The 19778-nt window shown below is 49.5% G+C and overlaps 1 protein-coding gene across 2 annotated transcripts in view; it reads right to left on the reverse strand.

Moving 5' to 3' along the window:
* GALNT14 (polypeptide N-acetylgalactosaminyltransferase 14) overlaps nucleotides 1–19778 on the reverse strand; it is a 222974-nt gene that overhangs the window by 79047 nt on the left and 124149 nt on the right. For both annotated transcript variants that reach the window (XM_068564337.1, XM_068564338.1), the window contains exon 2: nucleotides 1908–2077. In XM_068564337.1, coding sequence (XP_068420438.1) covers nucleotides 1908–2077 — 170 coding nt within the window. The remainder of the gene's footprint in view (nucleotides 1–1907; nucleotides 2078–19778) is intronic.

Below are 19778 nucleotides of genomic sequence, written 5' to 3' on the forward strand. Positions count from 1 at the left end.
GAAACACACTGGGTCAGGTAGGGAGCCTGGAACTGGACCTGGGGAACTCAGATCCTTGGGGACAGGCTGAGTTCTTCACCCACAACTACCACTGTGTCCAGCCCTGTAAAATGCTTTCGTTTCTGCCTCTCAGATCATAAAACAGGGTGAACGCAGATGTTAGTCCTCCTCAGGTATCCCCGCAAATCGGCCTGCTCAGTGAATTCCCCGACGCCTCCTTCCTGCAGGTGGGAGCTTTCAGAGGCAGCTCCGACAGCTGTCACCCAGATGCACCAGCCCCTTTCCTGGCGAGGAGGTGTCCCTGGGTCCCTCTACAGGGCCTCGGCATCTGGACACAAGACAAGGGAGGCACCACCCGCTGGAGACCCAGTGGAGCTTCTCAGCCTTCTGCCTGCTCCCTCTTCCCTGTTCTCCTATACATACTCTCCGCCCCACGAAATAAAATAAACTAATATTTAAGTAAAATTCTATCCGGTCCAAGGACCAGGGTAAGTGCTGGGGAATTTTAATAGGAATAATACAAGACTCTGACTTGAAGCTTTCAGGCAAGCAGCAGGGAGTGTCCTGGGTAAAGGGGACTTCCAGGCCCCACTGCTAAGGAAGCGTCTCCAGGGTACCTCGAGGGGAGGGTTGAGTTCACAGACTCTCAGAGTGAGAAGGCATAGATCTCATCCAGTTCAGTCCCCTGGCTTTATTCATGGGGGAAACCAGGACTCCGGCTCCTCTTAGGGGTGATGGTGATTAACCAGGACTGGTCAAACCCCTCCGCGGAAATAAGCTGCATAAGTCAAGGTTCTGGGTTGTGCTGCCTAGTCGGGAAGACTGGGTCCACCAGCCTTCCCATACTGCCAGCTTACGCACCACCTGATTGACCAGCCTCGTTTGTCATGAAAATTTTTACTGTCCTGCTCCTAAACCCCAGTGTCCACAATTCGGTACCCATAGGCCCAAACAGACACAGAAAGCTAAGACACTTACACCAATCCTACAGTCTCTCATTTGACATTGCCTTCAAGCCCCTCTACCCCAGGCTTGCCGGTCTGCTATTTTGGGTGCCAAGTCAATTTCCCGCAGCAGACAGGAAACACGCCCTCATGGGGCTTTGGCACAGCTGGGCCTCCCAGCTTGGAGGTCAGGAGGGGAGGCGCTGGGTGAGACTGACCTGCTTCCTCAGGCCTCCCCAGGAAGCAAAGGGCTGGCTGACTCTAGGAAGGCTTGAGAGGCAAAGCGCCTTCACAAAGCCTCTTTTTTGCTGGGAAACAAAGCTTTCCACATTGCCCCAGGGCTGATCTCTGCAACCCATCTGAAGGGGGCCTGACGAAGGGGGCCTGACCAAGGGGATAGCAGGACAGAGGCTGTGTGAAAGGGCTGCTCCGAAGCAGACAGCGGACCCAATGGCAAGTGTAGAGGCCCCTCTGGCTTCTCTTCTCACGTGCCAAAATGTCAGGCTGTAGGACCTCTGATGGCCTGACATTGTGGCACCTGAGGAGAGAAGCCAGAGGGACCTCCCAGTGACAGAAGAGACCACCAGCCTGACTGCCCAGAGGCCTGCCCGGCCTGCCCTCCCCCAGTGTGAAAGCCAGGCCAGGCCATGGGAATTTGCCAGGGGAGAAAGGTTCTGGCTGTAGGGTGTTTAGTGTTCCATGACCCCATGGCGGGTATGCCTAGGGTGACCCCCGGGTGAGGGCGGCAGGGTGCAGGTGGAGGCCTCCTCCCTCTCCACGGGGTGCTTTGGGACGGCTCGCGGCAGCAAGCAGCACAGACGGGGTAAATTGCAACATCACAGACCCCTTCGTGTCTAACTGGCAACAAATGGTTTGCCTGCCCCGATTCCTGGCACTGGGCGCTGCACAAAGCAAGCCTGCTGTGGATCTGACATGACTGTGGGGAGGGGTCGGGAGAAGTACCTGAAAAGGCGGGTGTCTGGGACCACCCGGCTGCTGGCAATCCGCTCGCTCTCCCGCTGGTTGAAAGCATACAGCTTATAGGGATCATCACCGACGCGCCACTTCTTGGCATTCAGGTACCGCCGCTCATCAAACTGGTCCCACAGGTCATCCCAGTCAGCATCCGAAATCTGTGAGACACGAACAGGAAGTCTGTGAGGATGGCTCCCGGTCCTCTCAGCCCCCTCTGTCTGTCAGTGCCCAGCCGCCAAGACCGGGCTTGTGCTGGCGAGGTTTAGCTCAAAGATAGGGGCAGAGGTAGGACGTTAATAAAACCATGAGCAACAATAATAACAACAGAGTGACGATGACAATGACAGCTACCATTTAATGAGTGCTGTGCTCACATACCAGGCACGGTGCTAGGACCTATACTCACATTATCTCGTGTAGTTCTCAGAGCAGTTTTAGGAGATGGATATTGCTCGTATTCCCACTGCACACACAAGGAAGCAGGCTCTATGGCCCAGGCAGCTTGCTCAAGATCTCACAGTTAGGATGCGGCAGGGCTGGGGTTTGGATTCTAGAACACTAACCCCAGAGGCCACTTCTCCAGGGTTATTTGAGACACTTGGTGAAAAGTGCTGGCACAGTGGCTGGCGCATAGTAGGTGGTACACAGTGACTGTCATTCCTTCCTCTGCCAAAGGAAGGTGGCGATGAGAAGTAAGCAGTCCATCTATCATGGTGTGCTACCCACCGGATGGATGCCTGTGTGCTCCTTTCTTCCTCCAACCCAGGGATCTGTGCTTATTTTTAAGAAGCATCCATGGGGGAGCAAGTAATAACCCTCACCACAAGAGAAGACGGTACTTTAGAATGGATAAGGCGGTTTCTGCATTCACGATATCGTTTCACCCTCCTCAAGACCCTCTGCAGAGTAGGGAAGACAAGCCTTCAGAAAGGTTACTGGCTTGTCTGAGGTCGCCCAGGTGGATGGTGGCAGAGCCCAAAGCACAGCTCTGTCTCCTGGGCCCCCCAGCGCAGAGGAGGTGAGGGGATTCACACAGGGAGGCGACGGCTCCTGCCCAGAGCCCATGCTGCCGCCTCCGCTCTGCCCACCCCGGCTCTGCAGCCAACAGAGACTCCACACAGCCAGCAGGAGGTATGGGCTTCAGGGCCTCAGCAAACTGGATGCTTCCCTTGATAGCCACTGCCCAGTGGATGCTAGTGCTGCCCCCACTAGGGGAGAGCCGCTCTGTATCAACAAAGCTCAGACCTTTCAGGTTCATCAAAGCCAAAAGAGTACTGTGCCAGGAAGAACCTACTGACCAGGCTCCGACCTGGACCATGAGGGCTGGAGCCCTGGGGCTGGCATCGAGGACGAGATGTTCATTCATGTGTTACTGGCCTTCCTCACTGTGCAAGTATCTGAAGCTGCCCGGGTACCACCCATCCCATCATTGGCCAGGATGCTCTTCTGCACTTAAGGCATCTAAACAGGAAGGCCCAGGGCAGGTGCTGCCGACAGCAGTGCAAGCGCACGGCCCACATTTGGCAGGTAAGGGGGGCCGCTCGCCCGCATACACGTTCATCTCAGGCACCACTGCATCTTATCTGATAATTGATCTTTCCCTTTCGCTCTCTCTCTCTCTGTTATATCCTTTTGAAACAGCATTCTCCTGCTAATAGCACAAAATGAAGCACTGGAAACCAGTGATTTTTATCCAATAATTGATTTTATTAATGTCCTGTGATACCGCTGCTACGTGGGGGTATTTGTGTGTGGGGGGTATGAAACCCCCAGCCTGGGCTGTGTCATGTCACAGCCTGACAGATGTCACCTGTGCTTGGAACATGACCTCAGGGCCACCCTGACATCCCATTCTTGCGGGAAGGGCCATGGGGCCCTGAACCATCTCCAGCTGGCTCACGCCCCACTGAATTCACTGCAAATCTCAAAATAAGTTGTGAGCCCCTAGAGTGCTGTGTGCTGGGGAGGGGAGATGCGGAGACGGAAGGCCCCTGCCCACCAGTGGGCGCAACATTGTAGAGACACCTGCGTGAAGACACCTATAACAGAGGAGCGAGGGAAATGGGAACGGCTTCCCAGAAGAAGCATCAAATGAGTTAGGACTTGAAGGATGAGCAGGGATTTTGCTTTGCTTAAGGGGATATGGGGAAGGGAAGTACGTGCGCAGTGAAAATCCAGATAAAAGGCAGAATGGCTCGGGGGAGGAGCATCTGTTCAGGGAATGGCTAGGTCAGAATGGGGAGGCCAGAGTGCGGACTGCAAAGAGAACATGAGTGAAAGAAAATTCCAGAATGCGCTGGTCCCGTATGAAGCAGGTCAGGGGAAAGTATCTCTGGCTGCATGTGCAGGATGGAGTGGAGGGAAGAGAGCTCCACGAGGAGACCAGTTAGGAGGTAACCTTAGCACTTTAACCTGGTGGGAAGGGAAGCCTGATGGGGCCCCGGTGTACCATCCATCAGCTGGAGAAGCAGGTGGTGGCGCAGGCACCGTGGGGAGGCACAGGGGCTGGAGTGAGGGCACTCGACCAACCTCTAAGTCTCATCCCAATCCCTACTTTCTATTAATACCAGACCAGGCTCAGGGCCAAGGGGGTACAAGGTTGGGTGGTTTGCTCAGCCTGGTAATTGCCACCCTAAGGGCAGCTGAGCATCCTTGGCATCCTTGGAGATGGTGCCATGAGAACTCAGCTGGCTTCCAGAAGGCCTAGAGCCAGAGCAGCAGCCAGGCTGGCAAGAGAAACTGCCTGAACAGTCAGTCAAGGGCATCCTTGGAGGGGACCACTCCCTCAGATGGTCACAGGTGCGGAGCTGGTTCCCACTTTGCTGCGCTGCATCCGCTGGGGGGATCTCCCTGTACTGGGAGCTTGGTGTTTCTATAATGATATCTGGATGTATTAAATGATGGTGAGACTGTGTTTAAAACAACACTACCATTTGAATAGCAATCTCTATTTTATGAAGCAGCTTGCAGGTATTGTCACAGAATCCTCACACAACCCCCATTTGGACAGGGAGGGGTTGACTTAGAGAGGTAAGGTGGCTTGCCCATGCACGACGGCTAGTAAGTGAAGGGACCCCCGACTGAATCTCCCCAGGGCCTCCCAGCGCCACGGTCTGTTCTGTTTATCATGGACAGAACAAGGTGCGTCCTCTCTGCTGAGGATGAATGGGCAGAGAAAGACCCCCCTGGAGGAGTGGAGTGGGGGACATGCCCGCAGGGAAGGGCCAGCCACTCCTGCCCTGCTTGCCCCCAGAATAGAGTTGACCGCGGTCCTCCCAGAATTTCTAAAGGGGCAGCAACTTTGCCAAATACTTCCAGTCCTGATTTGGAGCTGGTTTCCAAGCTCTTCAATTCGTTAAGTCCCCACATCTGGACTCTAAGGGCCCAGGGCACGTATGTTGTACCCATGCATCGGATTCCTCGCTTCCTGGCTCATGTGAACATCGAGAGAGTTTCTGAACAGGCACTTTCACCTTCACAAGCCTTCCTAGCACAGGACATGCAATGCTTTTCCAAAACAAGAACACACACCAAGGAAGCCCCCACAAGGGCCCACCCCAGAACTGCGCCCACTGCCACCTGGCCCCCCAAGCTGCCACCACTTGACTTTCTGACTGGAATTTATTCAATCTAGAGTGTGTGTGTTTCAAGAGGAGTATGATGCCACAAACAAAAACGAAGACCGTCTTTTAAGTAGAAACTATCTGATTAAGTCAGCCAACCCCCTGGCCAAGACCAGTGCTTAAATAATTTGGCACCAATAATGAAAGCTCAAAAGCACATCTGTTAAGTTGCTTCATTTCTTTCGTCTCACCACACTTCCATGAGAAATCATGAATCCCCTTTCCTCCATCCTTCCCTGGCCTGTTTTCTCTCACTCTGGTTTCAAGCTGATTATTTGGCTCAGGAATCATGGGTGTAGCCTTCCCTTCTGTTAGGTTTTGAAGATGCCTCTATTTTCCACTAATGTTTTTGTCTCCCTCCCTTCTTTCCCCAGCTTGGTATTACTAGTTTTCTCTTATTGATCTAATTCTCTTTTTTTTCACTTTCAAATGAGAGAATCTCTAGCCCTTGCTAAGGCTTCCATCTTACTCTGAACTGCACCTGATCCTTAAGAGAATGCCTCAGACTCACCCTATAATAAACAGCTAACACCTTGGGGGGCTCTTATCATGTGTCCTAAATATTTACATTTAATCCTCACTCTAATAGATATCAATATTACCATTCCCATCTTATAACTGGGGAAACCGAGGCACAGAGAGATTGAGTAACTTGCCCAATGTCACACAGGTAGTGTTAGAGCCAGGACTTGAGCCCAGGCGGCCTAGCTCCAGATCCCATGCGCTCACCCATTAGGTGACTCAACCTTAGTACACCCTCACTGCCATTTTCTTGGGCTACCTTCGAAGACTATCTATGTGCTTCCCACCATTTTTCGAGGTCCAGTTCTTCCTTTGCTTAGAGATCTTCCTCCACGCAAGGATGTCTGTACCCCCTCTCACCATCCTCCCGCCTGCTCTTCACTCCCCCTTCTGGGCAGTCATTCTCCTCTCAGCAGTGGGCTTCATCCTGCCAGCCTAGGGCAAGAAAAGGGGGAACTCTGCAGGCAGATTCCTGCAGGAAGATGGGAATATGATAGACTAACACACAGAAGGTCATAATTGAAAAAAATGATATAACTGATAATTTAAAGATGATATAATTCATCTATCCACCCAATGTTTGAAACTCCAATGTAACATTCCACTGGTGGACATCCCACCACTCAGGGACAGAGCGGTCCCAAGAAGCCCACTCCAAGCTTCAAAGGACTGTAACTTCTAGAAGTTTTCTTCTAATTTTGAACCAGAATTTATCTCCTGGTAATATCTCCCTTTGGGGCCTGGTTTTATCCCCAGGGATATATAATGCAAATCTGACCTTTCTTTTTCATACCCTTCAGATATTTAATGGCAACTATGTGTTCCCCAGGTCTTCCAACCCCCAATCTTCCAAGTCTTATATAAGACTTGCTACTCAGAAAAAATGACACAGAGAAGTGCAAAAGATCTACCAAAGGATCAAGAGAACGAGAGTAAGTGAAGTCGGGTGGGGTTCATCAAGGAATTCAAACACCCTGGAAACCCTTCTGTGTGTGCAGAACGAGAAGGGAGACATTGCTCATAATACAGTCTAACTTTTACATGCAGGCTTCCTAGACGGAAGTTGCTCTGCTGCACCTTTGATAAGGTCCTCCACCTACTGAGCACACAAAACTACCCATCCCAGCTCCCCTGTCAGAACCTCAGAGGGAAGTAGTGAGGGAGGGGTAACCCAAATGATGTCTAACCCTTACAATCCCAATATACAACAGAAAATTGTATCCCCAATCTCCAAGTGAGGAAACTGAGGCACGGGCAGGATTAATTATTTGCCCAAGTTCACACAACTGAGAAGTGTGCCTCAAGGCCTGTAGACACAGTTTCTACGCAAGCTGTGCAGCCTGGCGTTCACATCTCCACGCATCCAGGTTGCTTCCAGGACCGCAGCCTGTGGCTTCCCAGCACCACCCCGAGTGCCCCTGCCTTCTACCCACTGAAGCCGTCTGCTTCTAGCACCATGGCAGACCAGATACTCACCAGGACCTTCATGCTGAACTACAGCTAGATCCTGCATAAATAACAACAAATGTGGTGGGGTTTTTTTGAAGGTATATTTTGTTTTGTTTTGTTTTATTTTATTTTATTATTTCTATTTTTGGGCCACGCCCCGTATGCGGGATCTTAATTCCCGGACCAGGGATCAAACCTGTGCCCCCTGCATTGGAAGCGCAGAGTCTTAACCACTGGACCACCAGGGAAGTGCCACAAATGTGGTTTTTAATGCATTACTGGGCTTTCTAGAACGAAAATCTTCACCACAAGAGGAGAGGTGAGGCCAGGGAAAATACAGGGTGCTAAAGCCAGAGCTGGGATAGTTGAATGGTAAGTAAAGACAATATGTGAGGCTGCCCCGAGGGTAAGGGTCACTGAGAAAGTAAAGGCAGGCTCCTAAAAGGTGGAGTAACTGAACCTGAGTCTTCCATAATTAAGGTCAAGAAGTGGGATTAAATGGTCCCAGATCAGCTGTAACCTGGCTCCCAGCAGAGACAAATATAAATACTATCTGGAGGAAAGCATCTCCAAGGTAGGCTCCCAGGATTCCCACGTAGCTCACCAAAAGATGGAATCACAATAAAAAATGACCAGACACAGAGGGAACAAGTCCACTATAAGGGAGAGTGAGTGGAAACTATAAACAACATATTCTGTTCCTCCAAGAAATCCAGACACAGAAATTACAGATATAAAATAAAGCATATGTAGGCTGAAATGTGGAATAAAAAATTAGGAAAGAACAAAAGTTATTTGTAAAAGAACCAAACAGAATTTTTAGAAACAAAAAAGTATAATAATGATTGAAAGACAAACAGAAATGTTTACAGTCTTCAAAGCATTTTCACTGGAATATCCATTTGTATTAACCCCATGCAGGTGGCAGGCCAGTTAGGTTGTTCCCATTTTGCAGATTGGAAAACTGAGGCTCGAGAAAGCAAAAGAGCTTGCTGGAGACGACTGAGACTCTAACCCAGGACTTTTGACCTCAAAACCGGTGTTCTTTCCCCGTCACCAGATGTTTCACTCATCCACGGGGCCACTTTGTTCACCCTGCTAGGCAGTCACAAAAATGCAGGAGGATCTGCCCACCTCTGTACTGTTCTAATGTGCATCCATCTGGGAAGTGACCTTGTTTTTCCAAGGGCCAGTCAAGAGAGGACAGCAGAATCCCTCATCACACCAGTACAGCTATGTAAGTCCTACCTGGTAGGAATGGTCTGGGAGAGGAGTGACTGCTGATAACAGACTCCCCACAGTCTGCAGGACCAACTCAAACAAAGAAGGAGGGGCAAGACAGCCCTTCACTCACCCACCTGGGCTCATGACAAAGGAAAGAGCTGCAAAATCCTTCTCCCTCATCCAGGGACAGCACATCAATTATGGATTATTAGATAAGATCTCCATTTTAATATTTCCACCATGTATTATCACCTCTGCCTCTCACTGGAATTCTGTCTGGGGAGTTATTTAACTGATATGCAGAAATCTAAATTTAATTTATTATGATCTAACTCACTTTAGAAGCCAAATTACCCTGCACCGGAGAAGGATCAAGTCAATATCCCACTTGGCTTTCTATTTATCTTCTGCACGGTTTTCTCTTCTTCTCTTTAGGATTCATTTTATCTCGGGTGCTGATAATAAATTTAAATTTTCCTCAGAATTAGGCAATTGTTCCTTCAATGCTGTAGTTTAATGGTTAGTATTAATTATATGAAAGTCACTCTTAAAGAATTTGATAGATGGAATGGGCATATAATAGAGGAGGAAAGGGCTATTTCTCAGGCCAAATGAGGTAGCAGATAATTCAACAGGGATAAGTTTACTTTTCTATTCCACCTCCTTCTGTCTTTCTTCCCCACTTTCCTTCTCACTCCCGCTCCCTCAAGAGCCAGGTGCCTAGATATTGGGTCTGCTGTGGCTTCTCTGAGCCACTGGGGGGTCTTGACAGTCTGGATACCACAATGACTCTATTGCTGGCTTTAGTCTCATTTGGTCTCGGACAAGAGACACCACCACCTAGCTCTCTCCTCCCCATCATTGCCCAATACACACACTGACCACATATTTTCCAATTGCACATCACATGCAAATACGGCTTTGGGGGATGCTTCGAGCTTTCTGGAAGAAGAAAAGGTCTGATAATTATTATAATTGCCTGAAACCTCCAACTGTGAAATATAATGTGATTAACAGAATGGACAGAAGCCCAGCTTTTGTTTCTGGAATAGGGGAAAAAAAGAGTCTCATGCAATTTGGGCCTTATATGGAGATTAATTTGCTTGCTAATTAGCATGAGAGGGAGGCACCAGGGAAGTATAAATCAGCGTGACTGGGCAAGAAGGTATGGTCCCCCTGCACGTGCCAGGGTGAGTGAGCTCTAACGCTACATGTCTGCTCCCTTCCTACCCAACGTCCTATACATTCCACCACCAAAGACCAAACCCAGAGCTCCTTTATGGAGATGGGCATCTCATATCACTTGTTCGCTTTAAGAGCACCTCCCAACTGCTGGTGGGCGTGAGGATTAAGAGAGAGCTGGCCCCACCCACATCATTGATTTCTGCATCTTCTTTGTGTTCAAAGATGGAGCAGTAAACAGACCATGGGAACATGAGAAGCCTCTGTCCCTTTCAGCTCTGGAACCCAGAGAGCAAGAGATCAAGTGGGGAGGGAGCCAAGTAACCAAACGGGGCCCAGGAGGAAGAGGATTTGGTGGACCACATGGTGGCACAAGGAGGGTGGTTGTGCCTGTACCCAGGAGGCTGGCGCTGGAGGACAGCAGGCATGAAGAGACCGAACCTGTGCTCGGGAGGGACCAAGGAGAGGGCCTGGACCTAGGGAGAGGGGACCGGAAGTGAGCTCAGAAAGGGAGGCCTCCAGCTAAACAGAACCGGACACTGAAACTCATTGTTTCTGGCGTGGACAGCTGCAGTCGTCTTGGGCACAGGGTCACCTCCAAAGACTGAGGTCTGCCAGGGTGACACTGCAGCCATCTCTCAGGGCAGGGTTGCGAGGGAAGAGGAGGGCATTCCTCCTGGGATGGCCCAACAGTGTGGCCAGAGTGGCTTCCAGCAGGAACAGAGATGGAGCCTTGTGGTAAGACGCTCACTCACTAGAAGCAGGAAAATAACAAAACACTAAAAACGAGATTTGAATTTCTCAGTGACAGAAGAGGTCTCCCTCTTCACCTGTACAGGGCCAGGAAATATCTTAAGACATCATCAGTAATCTCGTTAGCCTCAAGGAATAGCTATGGAGGCAAGCAACTTTCAAGGGGCCCGACTGAACCAAGGTGTGCAGCAGGGGTCACAAATGAACATGCCTTCAGGGTCACCGAGAACAGAAATGTGCGCGAAGACCTTACAGGTGCCAAACAATACCTGCCTAGTGACACTGCCTTAAACCTCCCCTTTGGGTGAAACAAAATACACCCATGGGGTGAGTCTGCGGGCTACCAAATTGTGACCCAGAGACAATAATGGGATAAAAGGAAGAGGGTAAAGATAAAGGAGGGAAGAATGAAATGAAGGGAAAAGTGCTCATGCTATACACGTCAAGCTTTTGTGACTTCTCTTCTCTTTCAAGGGGCCCCTTGTACATTTCAACCCAGTTTCACCCGGACAGACATGCAGCAGCAAGAGTGCTGACGTGTGGGAAGGTGGAGATGGGCAGAGAAGGGGATGCACGGCATCAGAGAAGATCCTGTAATTCCTGTCGACGGTCCCGTAGATGCTAAAGGAAAACAGGAGTCAGGAAAGCCGGTCCCGAGCCTGGCTCTGCACAGCATGCCCTTTCAACCTCCTGTGGTCGGTTTCTTCCTCCACCCCAAGGGCAATATGAATCTTTACCCCACACAATTTTACAGTCCTGGATTAAGTCTCAGAAATGAGATAAGACACGAAAATTGTTCTGTAAAACATAATGCGAATGTAACACATTATTATTGTCAACATTGCTGTGGTTACTATTATTCCTTTTGGGGATTGAATGCTAATGGGGAGAAAATTTACGATTTTACGATTTACAGTCAGCTAATTTACGTTTAGCTTCTTCCTTCCCTGTGGCAGAAATGTGACCTGTGACTGCATCCTCAGGTGACTGGATGCACCTCCTTACTGTCCGGCTGTGATGAAAGACACAGGTCATCATCAATGCTGTTGTTGCCTGGGGCTCGGGAGGGCTCATCCACCCAAAAGCCCCATCTCAGATATGGGTTTGAGTACAGTGCCATGCAAACGACACAACCAGAAAACTACTTTTTAAAAAAGTAATACATAAGGTCATTGCCAGCTTGGAAGGCTGGAAACTGAGTTTTGTGTGGCCTCTGTGCTAACTCCCTTCTTTATGTGTGTGAAGGTGGGGTCTGCGGCAGGCACAGAGGCTGTGCTGGGTGATTCTGGGGGGACACCTGGGGATCTCAGGGGTGGGGTCAGAAACCTGAACCTGCTTGAGACCCCAAGGCTCCCATCAGGCCAAGGAGCCTGCTCCCTGCTCGACTGCTGGCCCCTTTCCTCCTCTGACGCATTAGCCCCGGAGGGTCTTCTCCAGGCGCCCTGGGACTTGGCTTCCAAGGGCCGGAATGGCCAGTCCTACAGCTATCCTCACAAGGAATATGTTCGACAAGGTTTGCAGCTTCCCCAAATCTCCCTCTAGGTTCTTCTTGGGCAAAGGTGACCTTGGAGAAATCAAGATGGAGATGGCTGTGAGAAGCCAGGGAAGAGGACCGACTTGAAAAGGTGATCAATTCGCACACTGGACATAGTCACTCAGAACAGCAATCACAACTAATTGTTTTGTAGCATTTACTGCGTGCCAGGCTCTGTCCTGAAGATGTCGCTCATTGAATACTCAGAACAAACCTGAAGCAGGTGCTATTATGAACGCTATTTTACTGAAGGTGAAACTGAGGTTTGAGGAGCTAAAGAGACTCAGCCAAGGTCACACATCTAGTAAGTGCAGATGCTGGGATGAAACCCAGGCAGGTGGGCTCCATCATTTCCTTTACCGGGACCTACAATGGCAGAGAGTCATTCGTGGAAAGAGGCTTCCAAACCCAGCTCCTGCCTAGAGAAGGATGGAGGAAGGAGGGGGGAGGAGGTGCCCGCCAGAAGCCCCGTCATACACTTTCCGCCGAGGCTATCCTGCAAACACCTCCCCTAATCCATAGGTCAAAAGGTGCTAAACTGGATTTTCTGGCTAGAAGGAGTTTCAGAGTCATGTCCCCTAAGCCCTATCATTCATTCCCCAAAGGTGACATTAGCAAGAAGCCTCGAGCTCTTGGCGGAGGAGAATTTGTTCCTCTCTTCTCCGCCTCCGAGGTGCCGGCTAGATCTCCCCAGATACCGTGTGCAGGCAGGGCCCAGAGCTTAGCGCATGTTCTATCCGCTCTGTAAATAAGGTGACATCCAGATACCCTCCAGCTCCCTCAAAACTAGGTCAGCTTCTGAATATGCAGGTGTGGGGTTGGAGTGAATAACTCTGAAAGGGCTTTATCTCCCAGGACTCCATGGGGGCTGCTGGCTGGCTTTCAGTGAAAGGGGCTCTATTATGTCAAAAGCAGACCCAGCAGACATCACGGCTGCTGAATCTGGGTGGGGAAAGGATGCCCACCTCTGTGAAGGGCAAATTTAGTGCTGCAGGCAACATAGCAAGTGATAACAGCAGTGGGTTGAAAAACTGGGAGAAATCCTTACGAGCCTGTCCTAAATACTGACCATCTTTACAGCCTGGCAGGAATTTCGTCTATGGCATCTTGCATGAACTATAAAGAAGGGATTTATAAAGCACTTGCTTTTGCAAACAAGACCCACAGGGGCATCTCTCTCACCTTACGAAGCACCAATAATTGCTCCCCAAATGACGTGCTCATCACCAACCATTCTGGTCCATTCGTTAAAGCACCTGTGGCATGATCCCTTCTGCAGGTTAATCCTGAACTGTGTGAGGGATGTCAAGTGCTGGAGTGACATTTAAAACATCTTCTACCCTCATCTGTGTCATATTTTAGACTCCACGTATAAGTGCTGTCATATGGTATTTGCCTTTCTCTTTCTGACTTACTTCACTTAGCATGATAATCTCCAGTTGCATCCATGTGGCTGCAGATGGCATTATTTTGTTCTTTTTTATGGCTGAGTGGTATTCCATTGTATATATGTACCACATCTTCTTTAACCATTCCTCTGTCAATGGACATTTAGGTTGTTTCCATGTCTCGGCAACTGTGAATAGTGCTGCTATGAGCATAGGGGGTGCATGTATCTTTTTGAATTAGAGTTTTGACACAAATGAACCTAGCTACGAAACAGAAACAGACTCATGGACACAGAGAACAGACTGGTGGTTGCCAAGGGGGAGGGGGTTGGGGAGGGATGGAGTGGGAGGCTGGGGTGAGCAGATGTAAGCTATTATATATGGAATGGATAAACAACAAGGTCCTACTGTGTAGCACAGAGATTCAGTATCCTATGATAAACCACAATGGAAAAGTATATATATAAAAGAATGTATATATATGTATATGTATAACTGAATCACTTTCCTGTACAGCAGTAACTAACACAACATTGTAAATCAACTACACTTCAATAAAAACAAAAATGAAACATCGCCAATCCTCTAGTTCAACATCTTTTAACCCACAGTGGTCTTCTCTTTCGCTTCTTCAGAATAAAGCTTACTCTGACTTCAACCACAAACGAGACTCTCTGGGGATCCAGATTTGCAATTGAGATACATCGAGAAGAGATTAATCACTTGGCCAGAGCTGCTTTGGTTTATGTCCTACTGCCTAAGAGCACTCACTACAAGATTCCTTTAAGTAATCCATTTCCTTAGTGCACTAAAATTAGACTCTGGTGACAAAGAAAATTCAGTATCTCCACTTTTCCAGAGCACTGTCCTGGGAATGAGGTAAAAACTATCAAAGCCCTCTCACCCCGTGGCTCTCCACCCACCTACGTTCTTAGCTTGGACTCACTCTGGTCCACAGCCGCTGGGCAGGACCCTTTCCTCCTGCAAGGCCTGACACTAAGTCTCAGGTTCAATCTCTTCCCGAAAGGAGGGAGTCAAAGCCAATGGCATGAATCCGACCCTCACGTTTTTCAACAACCTCCTCTTTCTTCAGTTTCCCAAGGACCAGATTCTCTCCACGGGTTCTTCCACCATCAGGATCTTAGATCTGCCGGGGGCAGTGCGGAGGGCAGCGGGGTGGTAGGGCGGTGTGGCATCCTCTTGTCTCATTTGCTAAGTGGCTCAGTGCCGGTCTCCCCCTGGCCTGGCCAACTTCGGACACACGCATCAAAGAGCCTCTCCCAGCACATTAAACATTAAGGCTTTCCAGGCAGCAGACACAACTGTACCTTCTGGTCTGCCTCTGAAAACGAGGCTGGGGAAAGCGGCAGCCCTGGGGGTGGCAGGAGGGTACAGTGGGTGCATAGACAAAGTAGGTCATTAGTGGTAAAGACTACAATTTTCAAGCGGTTGTTAATGCTTTGTTTATATGGATTTCTCCAAATGTGACATTTTAATGGCATCATAATTGTGTGATTACAGTGCAGTCGACGCCGCTGGGCGGGTGGGGGGAAGGCGACAGGGACTCCAGCGACCTGCTGAGGGAGGCGGCTCCCTGCACCAGCAGCCAAGGGGACTGTCTCGGTCCTGCTCAGGCCGGGATGCCTGAGGAACACGCGAAGTGGCTCCCCAGAGGGCCCTCTGCTAGACAGGAGCCATCAGTGTCCAGCAATCTTGCACCCAGCCTAGCCTTGGGACAAAATCAATGCCCAGAGCTGCAGGAGAGGAGATGAGGGGAGTTGCACCTCACCCCGGAGACCACCCATCACAGCTGCCCTTGTCATTCACATCTTCATTCATTTATTCATTATTTCTTGGGTTCTTACTGTCATCTGAGGGAAAAGGCAATAGATATTCAGAAATACAGGAACAAATTAAGACGGAGAGAGTGGCAAGGAAAAGGATCCCACGTCGATCGGGTGCCCGCTGGCTGCCCAGCATTGAGCCAGGATTTGGCACATGCCTCTTCCTTGGTCCCTCAGCAGCATCTATCCCACTGGGGACACCCCCCTTCAGGTGCTCTTGTCTCTTGGCTCCCAGGAGCCCTCTTTCTTGGGCTTTTCCTCATCCTCTGCCCTCTTCCCCACCTCCTTTGCTGGCCTCTCCTCCTCCCTGGCTTCTAAATCTTGGAATTGCCTGTGGATTTAATGCCCCCCCCCCCACCCACCCATTATATGCTCATCACAGGTGACTGCTTCCATTCCTGTGTCTTCAAAGGCTTCTACAGGTGGATAATTCCCACTATATCTTTCCAGCCCAGATCTCTTCTGAGCTCACGTCTAGATTAAACAGATGCCTACTTGCCATGCCCACCCGGGTGTCTCACAAGCATCTCACGCTGAGTAGGTCCCATATGGAACTCCTGATCTTCCCATCACAACCTCCTCCAGTCTGCCCCCTGTGAGGAAACAGCACCAGCATCCGTGCAGCTGCTCAACCGGGAATCTGAGTCATCCTTCACACTCCTTCTCTCTCACCCGCATCTTCACTCTGATCACTTGTACCCCACCCACCACCATGTCCTATGGATTCAACCTCCACCACGTGTCTCCATCCTTCCCCCCCACCATCCCCATCTCTACAACCACGCCCACCACCACTGACTGCTTTCTGAAATACTGACTGCAATAGGCCCCAACTCCGTATTTCTACTTTCGGCCCCAACAATCCATTTTCAGGAGTTACCTTCTTAAAATGACACCTGATCCTCTCTCTCCCATTCGGACTCAGACCCCCCCAGTGGCTCCCGGGTGCACTCAGAATACCATCCGCACTCTGTACCACGGCCCTCCAAGCCCTGCCTGATGTGGCTCCACAAATTCTGCAGCCTCACTCCCGTCTCCCTTCCCCTCTTTGTTTACTACGCTCCAGTCACACTGGCCTGTCTTCAGCTTGTAGAACAAGTCAAGCTCTTTCCCATCTGAATTCTGGTCCCCCAAAATTCATCTGTTGAAGTCTCCAATACCTCAAGAGTGTAACTGTGTTTGCAGATGGGGCCTTTAGCGAGGTAATTATGGTTAAATGAGGTTATTGGGGTGTGCCCTGCTCCATGTGACCGCATTTGGAGACAGGGCTTTCAAAGAGGTGATTAGGTTAAAAAGAGGCCATCAGAGTGGAGCCCTAATCCCATATGACTGGTGTCCTTATAAAAAGAGGTAGAGACACCAGGGGTGCCCTCCTACCAAGAAAAGACCATGATGAGAAGGCGGCCATCTGCAAGCCAAGGAGCGAGGCCTCAGGAAAAACCAGCACTGTCAACACCTTGACCTTAGACTTTAGGCCTCCAGAACTTTGAGAAAATAAACTTCTGTAGTTTAAGCCACCCAGCCTGTGGTATTTTGTTATGGCAGTTCTTGCAAATGAATACACCATCTCAGGCCTCCATGCCTGCCGTGTTTTCTACCTGGAATATTCTTCACCTGATCAACTCCTCTTCATCCATCGGCTCTCAAACTAAGTGTTATATCTTTAAAGAGGGCTTCCATGAATCTTGAGGCTGCATAAAGTCCCTCCTATACTCTCTTAGGAACTTACACATCTCTTTTACAGAACTGGGAAATCACAGCCTGTATCAGGTACATTGGTCTAATTATATATTTCATGTGTGCCTCTGCAACTTGGCCACACCCTTCTTGAGAGCAGGAACTGTCTGTTTTGCTCACCACTGTTGGCATATTGCATGGCTCATGGTAGATTCTCCAATATTTGTTGAATAAATGACTCGATGGATGTTAATTATCTCATTTAATCCTCTTAAAATCCCCAAGATCTGGGTATTATTATTCCCATCTCATATACAAGCAGAGCTACAGAGGAGAAGTAAATATGCTCAAGGGCAGCCGTCAGGGAAGTAGCAGGACTGAGAGTTGAACCAAGACCATCTGCCTACGAAGAACTTACAGTGGTCCTGCCTATCCAGAGAAAGGAAGCAACAGCCAGGGCTGGGCCCGTCAGAGAACACTGCAAGGAGGGGGAAGTCCTGGCCTGGGCCAGACTGAGACAGGAGTGCAAAAAGATGGGAGGTGGGGATGGGTAGACTGGATGCCCCGAAAGAGCTGAGTGTGCCATCTCTGTCCTCCAGTTACTGTCTATCTTGGGCAAGGGATTAACCTCTCTGAGTGAGCCTCAGCTGCCTATTCTGTAAAATCACGATTCTGTTTTGTGAACAAATAGACTAAATGAAGCACTGAGCACTGTGCCGTGCACACACTAAGCACTCAGTCAATGGCAGCTACAACTTCACTTGTTAGTAAAGTGAAGACAACATCGTGTGTCCATGGGGCAGGAAGTGATCCCACCAGAGAGGCAGCGAGGATTCCCGGAAGGAGCCGGGAGATCAGGCTTTTAGACCTGCCTCTGCCACTACCTTGTATCCTTGGGTATATCACTTCTACTCACTGGGTCTCTGGTTAGTTTCCCCACTTGCCAAATGTAGGAGTTAGAGCAGGCATTCTTAACTATTTTGAGGACAGATGGCCCCCTTTGCAACATGATGGAAGCCCCTCTCCCCAGAGAAATGTCTGTGTAGACACAGATACAAATTTCTGCTTACAGTATCAAGGACCCAGTGCCACCATGGAACCCTAGGAGGCACCCGGCTTTCAAGTCCGGTGTACAGGTATGGGTGCCTCCCTGAAAAGATGAGCTCACACAGGCAGACCTGCCTGGCAGGGAAGAAATCAATGATGTCTTCCTTCCCCCCACCCCTAAGTTATACTTTAGGGGGCCAGAGCCGGTTCCCCAGCTCTGCCAGCCTCTGCCCATCCCATGCTGAGCACAGTAATGAGGGCTGCTATGCAGAGGGACCGCATAATTGGGCCCTGCTCCATGCTGTGCTGGGAAAAAGCAACAACCTTGAGATCTATTATCCCTATGTGCAGCCCCTGGCTGTCATCTGGACAGCTCTAGAAAACATCTCCAGAGGTCCACGAGGGAACAGCATTGGGAGGAGAAGCTGGGTTTCTTCAGCTGCTGCCCCAAAGCTGAGGGTGTCTGAAGTGGGGAAGGGATAAAGAAGGGTGGAGGGATGTCAGCTTGTCTCAGGAACCTCTCTACTCCATGGTGCCCCAGCTCCAAGTACAAAAGTTATTTTCTTGGCCTCTTTGCAGAGCTGACCCACAGATATGCTTTGGGGATGTTAAGTCTTCAGATCCGTATTTAATTTTCATGCTGCTGCTGGAGGGACTTTTCTGAAATATATAGTTGGATCCTATCAACAGAATAAAGGCCAAGTTCCTTACCATGGCCTGCAAGTCCTTAATTCCAGTCCCCACAAAACTGGTATCCTTTCGTTAAACTGCCACCACTAGTACTGAAAGTAAGTTGAGAAAATCTGGTCCCTGCCATCTGAAAGTGGCCCCTCCTCTTACATCATGGCACTTATTATAATTACCTATTTATTGGGCCTTCTTCTCCCAAACTGCATAGACGTAGGAGCAAGGATTTTCTCGCTGACTCCTGGCATCTGGGAGAGAGGCTGGGTGTCCTAATGAAGACTACTCCCAGCCTCGGGCCAGCTCTCCACTTCCATTCTTGCCCCAGCCAAGGCTCTCAGGCTGCAGAAAAGTGGACAGAACACAGAACCCCCAGCCCTCAAACTACTCCTGGTGGAGAAAATGAACAAGCCAAGACACGCTGGGAAGGGGGTCAAGAACTGACTCACCCTAAGTCAGGGTCAGTAGGAAAGGCAAATTGAAAACATACTGCATGGCAATGAAGCAAATGTCATTGCGGAGTACGGGGGGTGGGGGGCGGGGAGATGAACAAAAACGAACAAAGAAATGGAGCAGAGCATGAAAAAAATTAAACACCCCAGCCTAAAAGAAAATATAACCTAGGCACAGAAAGAAATCACCCAAACATGCTTCATACTATAGAACAACTTAAGAACATGAATTTAATAAAACAAAAGCTAGAAGATCAGATGATAAAACAAAGAAACAAAATGAAGGATTATAAAATCGAGAACCACTAAATGCTTTTGCAGAACCAGTAAATAAATGTAGAAATTCCAAGTAGCAGATGAAGCAGAAAATCTAATTTCTGACACCAACTAAAGGGTTCCATCCCCGTCTGCCACCCAGTAGCAGTGGGTCCTTGGGTGAGTCACTGTGACTGCAAAGGAGAAAAGCTCAATTTATTGAAG

This window comes from Eschrichtius robustus, chromosome 15, assembly GCF_028021215.1.
Source record: "Eschrichtius robustus isolate mEscRob2 chromosome 15, mEscRob2.pri, whole genome shotgun sequence".
In the NCBI taxonomy this organism is placed as follows: domain Eukaryota; kingdom Metazoa; phylum Chordata; class Mammalia; order Artiodactyla; family Eschrichtiidae; genus Eschrichtius; species Eschrichtius robustus.